Source organism: Paralichthys olivaceus, chromosome 21 (genome assembly GCF_024713975.1).
Source record: "Paralichthys olivaceus isolate ysfri-2021 chromosome 21, ASM2471397v2, whole genome shotgun sequence".
Lineage (NCBI taxonomy): Eukaryota > Metazoa > Chordata > Actinopteri > Pleuronectiformes > Paralichthyidae > Paralichthys > Paralichthys olivaceus.
Window position 1 is genome coordinate 2,900,429 of NC_091113.1, and position 12,334 is coordinate 2,912,762.

General features: G+C 42.1%; 1 protein-coding gene and 1 non-coding gene across 2 annotated transcripts; both read right to left on the minus strand.

Annotated features, from left to right (window-relative positions):
* Positions 1-1,408: 1,408 nt before the first annotated feature.
* On the minus strand, positions 1,409-1,522 carry LOC138406216 (U5 spliceosomal RNA). Its single transcript, XR_011239796.1, has one exon. It is a non-coding gene; the product is annotated as a U5 spliceosomal RNA (small nuclear RNA).
* Positions 1,523-3,333: 1,811 nt separating this feature from the next.
* Positions 3,334-11,342, minus strand: LOC109643035 (alpha-N-acetylgalactosaminide alpha-2,6-sialyltransferase 1-like). Its single transcript, XM_069517387.1, has 10 exons — positions 11,202-11,342; positions 7,358-8,156; positions 6,986-7,238; positions 6,610-6,772; positions 5,862-6,024; positions 5,356-5,494; positions 5,147-5,250; positions 4,659-4,742; positions 3,935-4,034; positions 3,334-3,542 (listed from the first exon to the last, which is right to left on the minus strand). Exons 2-10 carry the CDS (start codon positions 7,450-7,452, stop codon positions 3,336-3,338), a joined length of 1,308 nt encoding a protein of 435 aa, XP_069373488.1. The 5' UTR covers positions 7,453-8,156; positions 11,202-11,342; the 3' UTR covers positions 3,334-3,335.
* Between the last annotated feature and the right edge of the window lie 992 nt (positions 11,343-12,334).

Below are 12,334 nucleotides of genomic sequence, written 5' to 3' on the forward strand. Positions count from 1 at the left end.
ATTATTCTACGTCTGTGTGTACACATGCTAGTTTTTTCATGTGACATCTTTTCGGCCAATGACAGAGATTCGGAGGTGGAGCTCGAACCGTTTTTTTTTTTATACATCACATATTTAAAACAAACAACATGAGGTCATATACCTCCTCTGGTGCTGCTGAAGCTTTGGGTCCCTCAGCGAAACTTTAATAAAATAATCATGTTCCAAAGGTTAGCACTTTATTGTACAACACTCAGTGTGTCAGTGTGGTGAACTGTCTGGAGGCTGGTTCATCCTCTGTGGCTGACGACAATGATTCAGTTAGACCGTATGTTATGATATGAGCGAACTGGCCGTGTCACATACAAGTGTCAAACCAGTCCGACACGTGTGTCCTCACGTGGACACGCCTCGTCTCAGCTGCTCTTTCACTTTATTAACGACACAACAACCTCACAAGTTCTGACATTAGAGACTTAGTAGCTAGCTGAGTTTGTTTTGTACCATTTGTTTATCTTTGTATATTAAACCAGCCACTAGAGACACTCTATTGGGTAGTTCTAGTCCCAAGCCTGGATAAATGGTGAGGGTTGCGTCAGGAAGGGCATCCGGCGTAAAACTTGTGCCAAAACAAACATGCGGATCACAAATAGGAGGGGTAGTGGATATACTGGCAGATGATCTACTGTGGCGACCCCGAAAAGGGAGCAGCCGAAAGATGAAGAAGAAGAAGAAGTTAATCTTTGTATATTGTTTGTTTGTCTATCTATCTATCTATCTATCTATCTATCTATCTATCTATCTATCTATCTATCTATCTATCTATCTATCTATCTATCCATAGGTAGCAGATAGAAGTACAGAAGATAGAAGATAGATCCATCCTGCCATCCATCCTGCCCTCTTGTGGTCAAACTACAAATAAGTAAGTTTAAAAACCCTAATTCAGCTCTATCTGTCCACTTGTTTACATTTGACATACTGTATTTATTGTATATATTCTGTGTCATTACATGTTTTCTTGTTGTTTTTATGTTGCACCACGGGACGTAGCAATCCACATTTTGTTGAATCACGTTCAATGACAATAAAGGTAATCTGAATCTGAATCCATCCATCCATCTATCTAGTTAGTAGTTAGAAGTACAGAGGATTGTATATATTCTGCCCTTTTGTGGTCAGACTACAACAGACACCTTTAGTTTCTCACAATGTTAGAATGAGACTGAATATTATGAATAAATGAAATGAACTTGGTTCAATCAAGCATTCAGTTCGACTCTTTGACATCAACCAGTTGTGTCTCTGTCGATCATCGACATACTTTGGACCTGTTTGTGTATCTGTAGCATGATGACATTAGAACTAACATGTGATCTGTATGTAAGTTTGAGAAAACTTAGTAGTTTTTTGTTGAACATGCTCAGGAAGCCCCGCTGACGCAGGGCATCAAAAAATTGGTTGGAACTCTTATTGTTCCTCTCCACGGAAATCTTTAGTAAAAGGCGAAAGATTTATACGATCTGAAGAGAAACAAGAGTGATCTGACTTCCTGCCGCAGCCTGGAGCCTCTAGTCTGGAGACGACGCCTCTTTAACCTCTGGTTCATTTCAAACTCGCTCCACTCAGAGACACGCGGCACGTGCAGCAGCGTTACGCACAGAGGATCACTGCACGCGACGTTTGGAATTGTGACGAGTGACGTCGTTATAATTACACTTTTATTCACGGTTTAGTCCGGTGGGCTTGCGACGCAATGCATGATGGGACTGAATGGAACTACGTTTGATAAAGTTGCTTCAGTGAAGTCGTGAACTTTAACGAATCCAGCGATCATCAGAAAAATAAAACGTTTTTTATTCACCGCGATGTTTTTCGTGTTTATACTTTAAATTAAAACGTGAATTAAATGTCGGAAATCTTCCCCCCTCCCCCCACCTCTCACACACGTGACGACCTGAAAGCATGATGCAGAACAGCGACCCCCTGTGGTGATGGTACTTCAAACATTACTGCTGTATTGAATGAGGGCCACATACAAGCCAGTGGTTAGGGCGTGTATTCAGGTTCTTTGTAAGGTAAAATGACTTATACCACACTTTAAATATACTTTAAATCAAAAGTCCTGGATTGACATTGTAACTTAAGTAAACGTAGTATTACTACAATATAAATATACTCCATAACAAGTTTTCTATTGACAGTGTAAGTTACGTAAAAGCACATCATTTATTTTATGGAGTGTATTTACAATTATAATTAATTAATCATTATAATTAATTAGAATTATCCATTCGAATTATATAATTATTTATACCAAGTACTTAACACAAAATACAAACAATGTAAAATAATAGTAAGAAGGAGTTAATGAGACTAAATTTCACTTTAGTTTCATTTCATTCATTCTATATATTGTCAGAGGTCAAACAAAAAACTCGATGGATTGAAATGTGAGCGGAAATAATAAAGTTTCACATTTACAGTGATATTAAATTGATGAATACTTCTTCGTGTTTAGTGTTGTTCTCATACATCTAAAGCAGAAGTTTTATCAGATCGAATCATTTGTGGTCGTAGCTCCAATGAGTCAGCAGGTGGAGCTGTTTGTTCATTCCGTTCCTTTTTATTTATTTCACGTTGAAAGAAAAACATCAAAGTGAGAAAACATTTACCCCCAGGGAAATACACACAACGAGGAAATCCATGTTCCAAAAAGTACAAATACAAAGAAAACATTTCTTGTCTTTTTTTTGTTGTTCTAACAATCAACTCTGTAAAGATCAAAGAGCTAATCATTTCACTCTTTGATCAAACACCTGATCAACATATTGTTGGAACAGAAACGTATATGAGTGTTTCACATTTCTTCACTGCAGTCGTTCCATAATTTTACTGATTTGATTGTGATGCAATGATATTTCCATTAGAAGCACTTTGATAAATGACCCTTAACTTACATAATCAAATCTAAACGATAAAGACACGAGAGTACAAGTCAACACAACTCAGGAGATATGTTATATTTTTGCTCTAATACCCTTAAAGTTCTTTGAGACGTATACTATGTCAGTAAACTTTAACACAGTAAACAGTACACATCATCAGTATACAGTATGTATAGAAACGTTGGCATCATTCCCAGAATGTGCAGTAAAACGATGTACACAAGGGCGGATATTTAATAATGATTTAAGTTCAGTTTACCTGCAAACAAAAGGATGTCTTATGTGGAACTACCTATAGGAACTCCGGAGGTACTATTATACAATGTATTTGATGAGTAAACTGCACCAGCATGTTCAAATGTACCCGTGATGCTACAGCTGCTTTCAGACATGGTGGTTCATTCACCTTCATGACTTTGGCTTCTCTGTCCCGGTGTCTGCGTCTCTTCTTTGATACAGTCTCATAATTTTACTGTCGTGGAATCGTTTCCATGTTTTCATCTCCAGCAGCAAGTCGTGATTCAGGTAGAAAATAATATCTTTTCTAACGGCCCTTTCCACGTAGTAGTTAGAGTACTTCTTATAGTCCTCAGTTATGAATCCGTATGCGTCTACCTGAGAACAGGGAGAGTCAGGGAATAACTACACCAAGAATCTGAGCTATGATTAAAAAAGGACACATTAGTGAAATATGATTATTCACTCAGAGAGTTTGATGTAACTAACTAATCTACAACTTAAGGTAAAAGTGATTAATTAAGAAATATTCACCTGGACAAGAAATATGTTCCTGAAAACCCAGAAATTGTTGTATTTATACTTTACTTTTTCATACAGATTAAATAAACAATATCTAATATATTAATACATATATTAAAATTTCAATCATCTCATCTAACCCTCAGCATGAAAGCAAATAACTACATTTCCCACAATGCCACAAACTATTCCTTTCAAAAAATGTATCAAGCATATCTGGAGTTAAAGTTGAATAAATCTTAACTTACTGTGTCACAGGTTTGCAGAGCCAGGAAGAGCGTGAAGGCCCCATTGGTCGGTCTGAAAATGTGCCAGAACGAACCGTTCAGGAGAGGAGACTTTATGAACCTGCAGCGTCCAGTGAAAACACACATACGATAAAAAACAAGTTAGTTATGAAGCCTCTAAAGTTAAGACGTCTTTATTAAAGTTAAAGTTTTACTTATGTGGCTGAGTAATGTTTTTTTACATTCAAGTAAATGAGCTGAATGAGATTTTATGTATAAACAGAATCCACACTCAAAGTTTATCTGACTGAACATATCAAGACAGAGGTTACGGATCTGGATGTGGTTTTGGAATCGTACATAGTTATTTGCCATAAAAATGCTCATCTTGGAAACATAATTGTTGCTGACGTGGTAATGGATGAATTTGTTACCACTCACTTAAGTCAATTCTTCATTTTTACCTATTTAACTTAAAATCATCTACGAAAATGTTTCTCAAGCTTTTATTTTTTCCAATTGAATCATGGTTCGCTTTTGTTTTTATTGTTTTTAATGTTAAAGTTGCTTAATGCTCATATTCAGTATATTGTTTTCTGAAAAATATTTGAGAAAATGTAGCTCAACCTTTTATTTTTGCTATTAAAATAATTTGTTGCTCTTGATTTTTTTGTTGCATGAAGTTATTATGTCATTTTACTTCCTGCTATAGTTTTTTTTTTTCTAATCAACAATAACAAAATACCTGTTTTTCACGTATCTGAGGAAATCCTGGTGCAGAACATAGAAGCGGCTCTCGTTGAACTGCCCGCCGTAGTACGTCCTCGGTCTGGAGGGTTAAAATATACAACAACATATATTGAGAGAATCGAACAACGAGTCTCGTTGATCCTCGTCTGTGCAGTTAATACTTTCTGCTGGAGCTTGACGATGTGAGGGAATGATTTCCATCACTCTCTGAAATGTGAGTCGCTGTTGACATCTGGACAGTTTGGAGGAATTAATACTGAACCAGTCATGTTGCACGTTTCCAGTGTTTTTGACCATTCAGAGTGATTCACAGCACAAGGTCACATCCACCCATTCATTCATACCTCAGCACAGTCATCAGGGGCAATTTGGGGTTCACGTCACACAAGTGATTCAGTCTGTGACGCCTCTTTGAGCCAGAAAGTTTATTGTTCTGCACAGGATGAGCTCTTGTGTTCGTATCGTTTGAAAGTGAATATTCACCGTGTGCCGTGGTACGTCTCAGCAGAGATCCTCTCTCCTTTGAGAAGAGCTTGGAGCCAAATGAAATCCCTCATCCCCTCAGGAATCAGCACGTACTTTATACCCTGCCAGGAGGAGGAGGGAGGAGGAGGAGGAGGACAGGTGTATAAGCAGAGGGCATAACTTTAACGATTGTGTCATTAAATTAATAACACACTTGTTTGCGTTACCTCATCATTAGGGGCAGATGTGTATCCATAGGACCTAAAGAACTGCAGTGATGCGGTGATGGAGTGAGCTGTGTGAACGTACACGGATGTTTTGTTCCCTACATCCTCCTCGTATCCCTTGATGGCTGCACCGTTCATCCTGCCAAACGCAAACATCAGTCAGGCTGCACTGGGAGTAACTTGTACTTGCACTGCTTGGTTTCCCAGGAACAAAAGAAGCTCTCTTTCCTTAAGTATTTCATGCAACAGTGAAATCAGATATAATTCACAAATCCTCGAGCCACTCCCGTGTCGTCTTAATGTGCCACAGTAACAAAACTGTGACTGATGACCTTCCGTTATCCAGTGTCAGTCACACAAGTTCATGAATGGACTCTGCTGCATGTTACACATGTGGCCATAGCTACGCATTGTCTTGGCCAATGACACGGCTGCTAACAAGTGGAACCTGAAGATCTAGTGCTGCACGATACATGGCAGGTTTGTTCTCTCGCTCTTTCTTTTACCGAAAAACATAATCGTGTGAGTCGATCTCTTTCCCCATTTGAGAGCCACTGAGGATCCCTGAGTTTCCCACCACAGCACAGCTCACACAGCCGCCACTGTCCGGATGTGGAAGGACCAGAGGCTCTTTAGGCCTCGGGATCAACTTCACTGAGGACATCACATCTGCAAACCAAGAAAACACAAACTTGTCAGGTGTTTATTTAAAGTCATAGTGGCTGAAATCAACCGTTTGTTGACATACTCTACCTCATTGGAACTGGCGAAGGCTAAACGCCAACAACACACAAACTATATATGTACACACCCAAATCTGTCTCTAGCTGTCACCTTGAAACAACTCCGAAGTCCACACCGCCCTCTACTGTTCCTCCTCATCTCCACTCTGTCTTTACCATAACCACTAACTTTGCTTCACTTTATTAAAAATGATCGAACGTTCAGATGTTGTGCTGTGGACTGTCACAGGTTTTGAGCCACGATCACCAGGATGTTGGAGTAAAAAAGTGTAAAACTGTTCTGCACCCGCCGACAACTGCATTTTATTATCTTGATCATGTAACCAAATAACTGTAATGAGACTTCAGGCCAGGTTTTTATTACTTAGAAATGCAAAATTGTTCGGTTGGCACAAGATAACAATGCAGCTGCATTGTCTACTTATATTTTCCATTCAAGTAATGTGGCGACTGGGCAGCAAAAGGACAACTGCATCAGTCTGAAACTGGAGAAGATGCGGAAAAGACCCACCGTCGTATGTGGAATCCATGAAACCAAAAGGAGGGTTAAAATGTGAGAGTCTGTTCCACTCGCTCATGTTGATGCTGTCTTTGTGCAGAAACAAACGCACGTTGGGAAGAAAGGCCTTCTTGAAGCTCTCGTCCTCAGAGTTTCGCAGAGAAGTGGCACAGGTCTGAGACGGCACGATCATACATTGAATAATTATCAGAGAAAAGAAACACTTGAGATTTTCGTTTATCAGGCTACAACAGAAATCATTGTTTAGAGTTACAGACGGCCGTGGTGTGAAAGCATGGGAAAAGTCAACAGAAAATCCATACAGGTCACACTCAGCCATGTGTAACTAATCAAACACATTCTCACTGGTTCTGTTCTCTCCTCTCACCGTGTGCAGGGCTGCTGCATCCTGGTTATAAACATCTTCAAAGTCCCACTGAGGAAGCTTGGTGAAGGATTTCCTGGAGAGGACAGGGATGGGAGTCTCAGTCTCAGCCTCAGCTCCCTGTGGGGACGTTTCCATCCGACCAGTTTTCACCATTGTCACCGCATCAGCAGTTTTTGCTTGTGTTGTGTTAATAAACACAGCAGGTGGTGTACCAGAGATTCCTCTTTTGTCCCAAAAGTAACTGTCCAACAACCTGTGTTGGTAAAAGATGGTAAAAGAGCATCAGACACTTGAATGCTGTACCTGGAAACATGCTGTGACACATCGGATTCACGAGAAATCACATTTAAACAGTAATTTTTTCCGACTTACCAGTTTCTATCCGACAACTGTACCCATGACAAAATGGACAGCAACATGCTGAGTGAGATGACAAAGAGAAAAGTCCTGGAGGCTTGGACGGCCATGCTGATGCTCCACGGTTCATGAAGCTACTGACACAAGTGTTTGCTTTCCCTCCTCAACTTTGCATCCAGGTAGAAAATCCACCCGCATGATTTGACAGGTGGGCAGGGCTACGGTATTTTGCTGATATAACAAAGATACAACAAATGAGGGAACCACAGACACATGAGTAGATAATCACAATGTGGTTTATTACACAGCAGGGTGGACGGTATGCAGGGGTTCAAACATGTTACACATTTAATGAAGATTTCTTAAAAAAAAAGTTTTGTAAATAAATTAACATTTTTTATTATTATATATAAAACTAACAGACATAACGATAGTCTTTTACTCCTTTTACAAATCAGTAACTAGAAAAATCACTTGTTTCCTTTGGTCTTCGTTTCACGCGGACAGTAGTTTCAATGACATGAAAAAAAAAACAGTGCAAGAAAACAAAATAAAACGGAAAGTCATCAAAACACAAAAGAGAGGATCTGTTTGGTACGGGTGAGCTGAATACTGTGAACAGGTGGATGGAAGTATCTGGTGCACAGGACAGGTCCGTCAGCAGCGCTCACAGACGAGGAGAAGAGACGGACGGGAGTCTCAGATGGAGTAGAGTCTGAGCTGGTCCTCCATGTCTCCCTCCGACACCTCCCCGAACGTCTCCTTGTTGTCCTTCAGTAGCTGGAAGATGGCGGCCAGCTGCTCCCGCTGCACCCTGGGAAAACACAAACAAAAAGAAATAGTGATGAGTAAAAAAAATCCTGCCCGCTGTTGATCATTGACTGATCTTTGATCAACGAGGTAAAATTAATTACTGACAAACAGCATCGGAAAAAAAACCGCCAATCATTCCAACATCGGCAAAATATAGTCGTTAAACGCTGGATCCACAAACTGTACATAAACATGGACAACATGGCGTGATGCCCCCCCACCTAGTGGCGGGCTGCAGTATAGCTCATAAATCTCACCTCCTCCATGTTAGCGGATGGGATATGGACCAAACCAAAAAGTACAAAGTACAAATTGAATACATTTATAAATCGCAAAATATCACACTGTATATTCAAGTGTTTGTGTTACTGATATGTTTGGTTTTAATTTAGTTATTTGTTGCTATAAAAACATCATGATAAATGACTAATACACAGACTCTGGCTCCGAACGACGTCAGGTCAAGAACTTAGATCTTTTGTTTTTTCATCGTCTTCATTGCCAATTGGTCAAAACACGACTAAAAGCCAAGACACACAGGAGGACGGAGATAAAAACGTGAGAACAGAGAAGAACCAAGAGATGTTAAAGTGATTAATTCCCACCTGAGCAGAAAAACAAAGACAAGATGAACCTGACGCAGATCAGATATTTCCCCTCAATGCATAAACCTTCAGTTTCCCCTTCGCCCTCTGCAGCGGGTCCCTGTTTGTGCCACGACTACTCCCTGTGGCTGAACAGTGCAGGGGATTAACTAACACCTAATCTGTCAGAGGTGACGGCCGCAGACACAATCGACACCTGCAGCGCCGCTCGAGAATCACACGTCTAATGTGGAATAACGGAGCAGCGGGGGGGGGGGGTTGGATAAGTGGGATCGGGTATGCAGCACCGCACAGTCCCATCAGTCCCTTCGTGGCCACTTGAGGATAAAGAGCTGATGAGGAGGCCTGATGCAAATTGGCCTGAAAAACAGCTTTGATTTGGTTTTCACACAATGGCCAGAAAGTGACTCCCTTGGGAGAAACGGGTGAGAGTAACTCATACTTTACCGCACATCAGCTCCTTTTTCAGGCTTACACACAGTTAAAGTCAGTGTGGGAGTGTATCCTGCAATGATAAGAGCAGGGTACAGAGCAGAAACATTACAGGGCTGATTTAATTAACTGGGTTTGATTTACTCCTCTTTTCTTTTTCTTTTTTTTTTCGGGCCTGGCGTCATTCATCCTTCGCCTAATGCCTGGCAGAGACTCAATCTGTCCTTACTCAGTCTAGCCTAAAGCTGAGAGGTGATACAGCAGCCAAACACGGACGGCTCGCACCGATAAGCACACAAACACACGTGAACGCAAGCGTGTGGAAGGTTAGAGGGAGGGAGACGAGCCGTTGACACTGGACAGACGTGTGGAAACGAGGACACTTGTACAAATTGGTGAAAACGAACAAAAATGTTAGATTTTCTATAAATCTATCTTTTTAGAGAATCCTCTCAAAAGCCTTTGGATACAGCACTCGTCTAAACAAGACTAACAAAGAACTTTACAAAATACGTGGCACTAAAACAACACAGGACAAAAACAGATATCGCAGTAATATCACTGGCTGCCAATGAAGGGAGCCCAGAACTGGAGATAGATGGGTGCTACGCTTTGTGTTGGTTAAAACGCGAGCAGCAGCGTTCTGCGGAAGCTGAAGTCGAGACTGTGAGCGAGCTAGTGAGTTATTCTTATAAGTAGATTTCTCTATAGGTGTAGTTTTCACTGACCTCTGCTCCTCCTCCAGCTCGTCATTGGACATCATCATTTGCAAGTGGTGGGATCTCGACTTCCCGGGGACGTACTTCAAGGAATCGTTTGATTCCAGCTTATCTGATAAAACACAGATTTAAAATCAACACAACATGTATGTCACAAAATGAACGCTGTCTATGCATGAACAATCTGTCAAGCTGCTCACCGCTGGTTGCCGGGCTCTCTGTGGCTCCTTCAGTCTGGGGGTAAGAGAAAGCACACTTTAGGAGCTCCTTCTCAGAGAGCCCGATGAATGACCTGCGACCCGACGAGGCCTCTGAGGACGAGTCTACGTCTAAGCTCGTGTTCCTAGAATCGGGTCTGGGGGTGGACAGGCTGGATCTGGTGGAGGAGGAGCGTTCGGCCGGTTCCAGGTCTTGAGGATGAGCTCGCTCCTGTCGGAGAATCAAGGGGTCGGACAAGGGTCATCACAACATCACTCTGCACAGGTCGTCCCCCAAATGATGCAAAACTGTTTTACCTCTCAGGTGTCTGTGCGTCCTGCAGGCCGGCTGGATTAGAGGCAGCTCTACAGATATTTAGCTCAAAAGATTTCACCTGGCATCGCTTCCTGTCGTCTATCTCTGTCGCTTGGGTGACAAACGTGGCTTTTTCAAAATGACTCACTAGTCCTAACAATAAACGGAGAAGCGAGGCGGAGGTGTATTGCTGAGGGCCAGAGGAAGTTCAGTGTGGACGTTTAAAATGGACAGTTACTTAGTTAATCCAAATTTAGACTAAAAACACAACAGAAGATATGTGTGACGTCATCTCCGAGAAATGCAGAAAACATCTGTATTCAATTATGAATTTGAATTCAGAACTTAATGTAAATTTAATTGATTTATTTTATTGCTGTTTGTTCTTGAATAAGATCTGGAAACATCCTCCAGTTATACGCATCACACAAATACAGATGTGTTTCTACTTTCTGTTCATGGAGGGAGGATTTCTGTTTCTATTCCCTACTTCAACATGCAGCTGTAAAGTTAATACACTTTGCATTTCCTTCAATTAAACATGACAAGAACAGAACTCTCTGTCTCTCCTCCTGCAGGTAAATACTTCCTCTGCGGTTGATTCAAGTATCATGTGAGTATTTTGTACAGGTTGTACTCTGACCTGTGTGCGTTGGAGTATTGCAAGTTTCTGCAGCTCAGTAAACAGCAGCAGAGTGTGAGGATCGTCAGATTAGCAGAGATTTGTGTAACGAGCCAGTTTAACGGAAGCAACATGTCAGATTATCAGACACTTACTGACTCCACACATTTCACCACATCCCAGTGATCGTGCGAGCTGCCGCTGATCTCGCACCAGTCCTCCGCCTCCGTCTGCTTCTTCTTCTGCTTCTTCTCCGGTGCGTGGCCGTTCTGCTTCGGGTCTAATCCCCCGGTCGCACCTTCACCCCGGTGCCCGAAAAAACCCCGCGCGTTGGCGAAGTCCGAGGCGGGCGAGGAGCCGGCGAACAGCGACGTCCCCACCACGACGGCGAGCAGCGTGAAGATAATGGCGGACAGGAGAAAAGTCAGATCCATGGCTGCGGAGCTCGGTGGGTGCCTCCTCTGGACGGTTCACTCAGCCATCTTCACGGTAATCCCCACCGGACATCCAGCGAGGAACGGGCGGCGTCTGCCGGACGCGGTTCCACCCCCACGTCACATCCTCCGGTCCGCCCCCACCGCGCCGGGGCCCTGGCGGTGAGCTGCCCAGACCGGGGTCAGGTGAGCCGGCACGCCGCGCTGCAACGTGCTCGGCCCTCTGACTTCTCCCCGGTAATCCCATCAACGGCGGGTGTGGGCACCGACACAACCCGGGGGATTAAAACGGTTGGTGTCACGACCCGTGCACCGTGAGAGGAGGCCGAGAATACCAGGGTTTACCGGCCGAGCAGGTGTTGTGACCTGAGCACTCACCTTGGTCTCGGCCCCCTGGACTTCAGTCAGGGTGTTAAATTAAACAATGTTATTCACACACACACAAACTGTATTTAACACTATTAACCTATTTTTAAATTAATGATCTCATTAATTCAGACAAACTGTCAATGTTTATTATTTTAAATTAAAATTATCTCATTATAATTGAGTCATCGATTCTGAACACAGCAGATTGTTTTCTGTGTAACTACCTGTTGTTTAGCAAAAACGCAGATAAAAGAGAGAAGAGACCGTGTCTGCCCTGAAATTCAATATATATATCGTTAAATGATGTCAAGCTAAAAAACTACATACCCAGAATATGTTAAACAGATGACACTTGAATAAATGAGTTTGTAGCCTCAGCATCGTTAGCATAAAGAAAAATTATATTTGTAGTGTACGTTTTTCTTTACAGAACTTCTGAGTCGAGGATGACTATCCCACATTATGGTATACACAGTGCAGAAAAC

Bases quoted from the DNA above. Each gene is read 5' to 3' on its own strand.
- LOC109643035 (XM_069517387.1), bottom strand. From the start codon at position 7,452: ATGGCCGTCCAAGCCTCCAGGACTTTTCTCTTTGTCATCTCACTCAGC. The intron at 7,239-7,357 runs GTAAGTCGGAAA...TTACCAACACAG, and splicing joins CAGTTGTCGGATAGAAACTG to GTTGTTGGACAGTTACTTTT. The intron at 6,025-6,609 runs GTGGGTCTTTTC...CTTGGTTTGCAG, and splicing joins CATGGATTCCACATACGACG to ATGTGATGTCCTCAGTGAAG.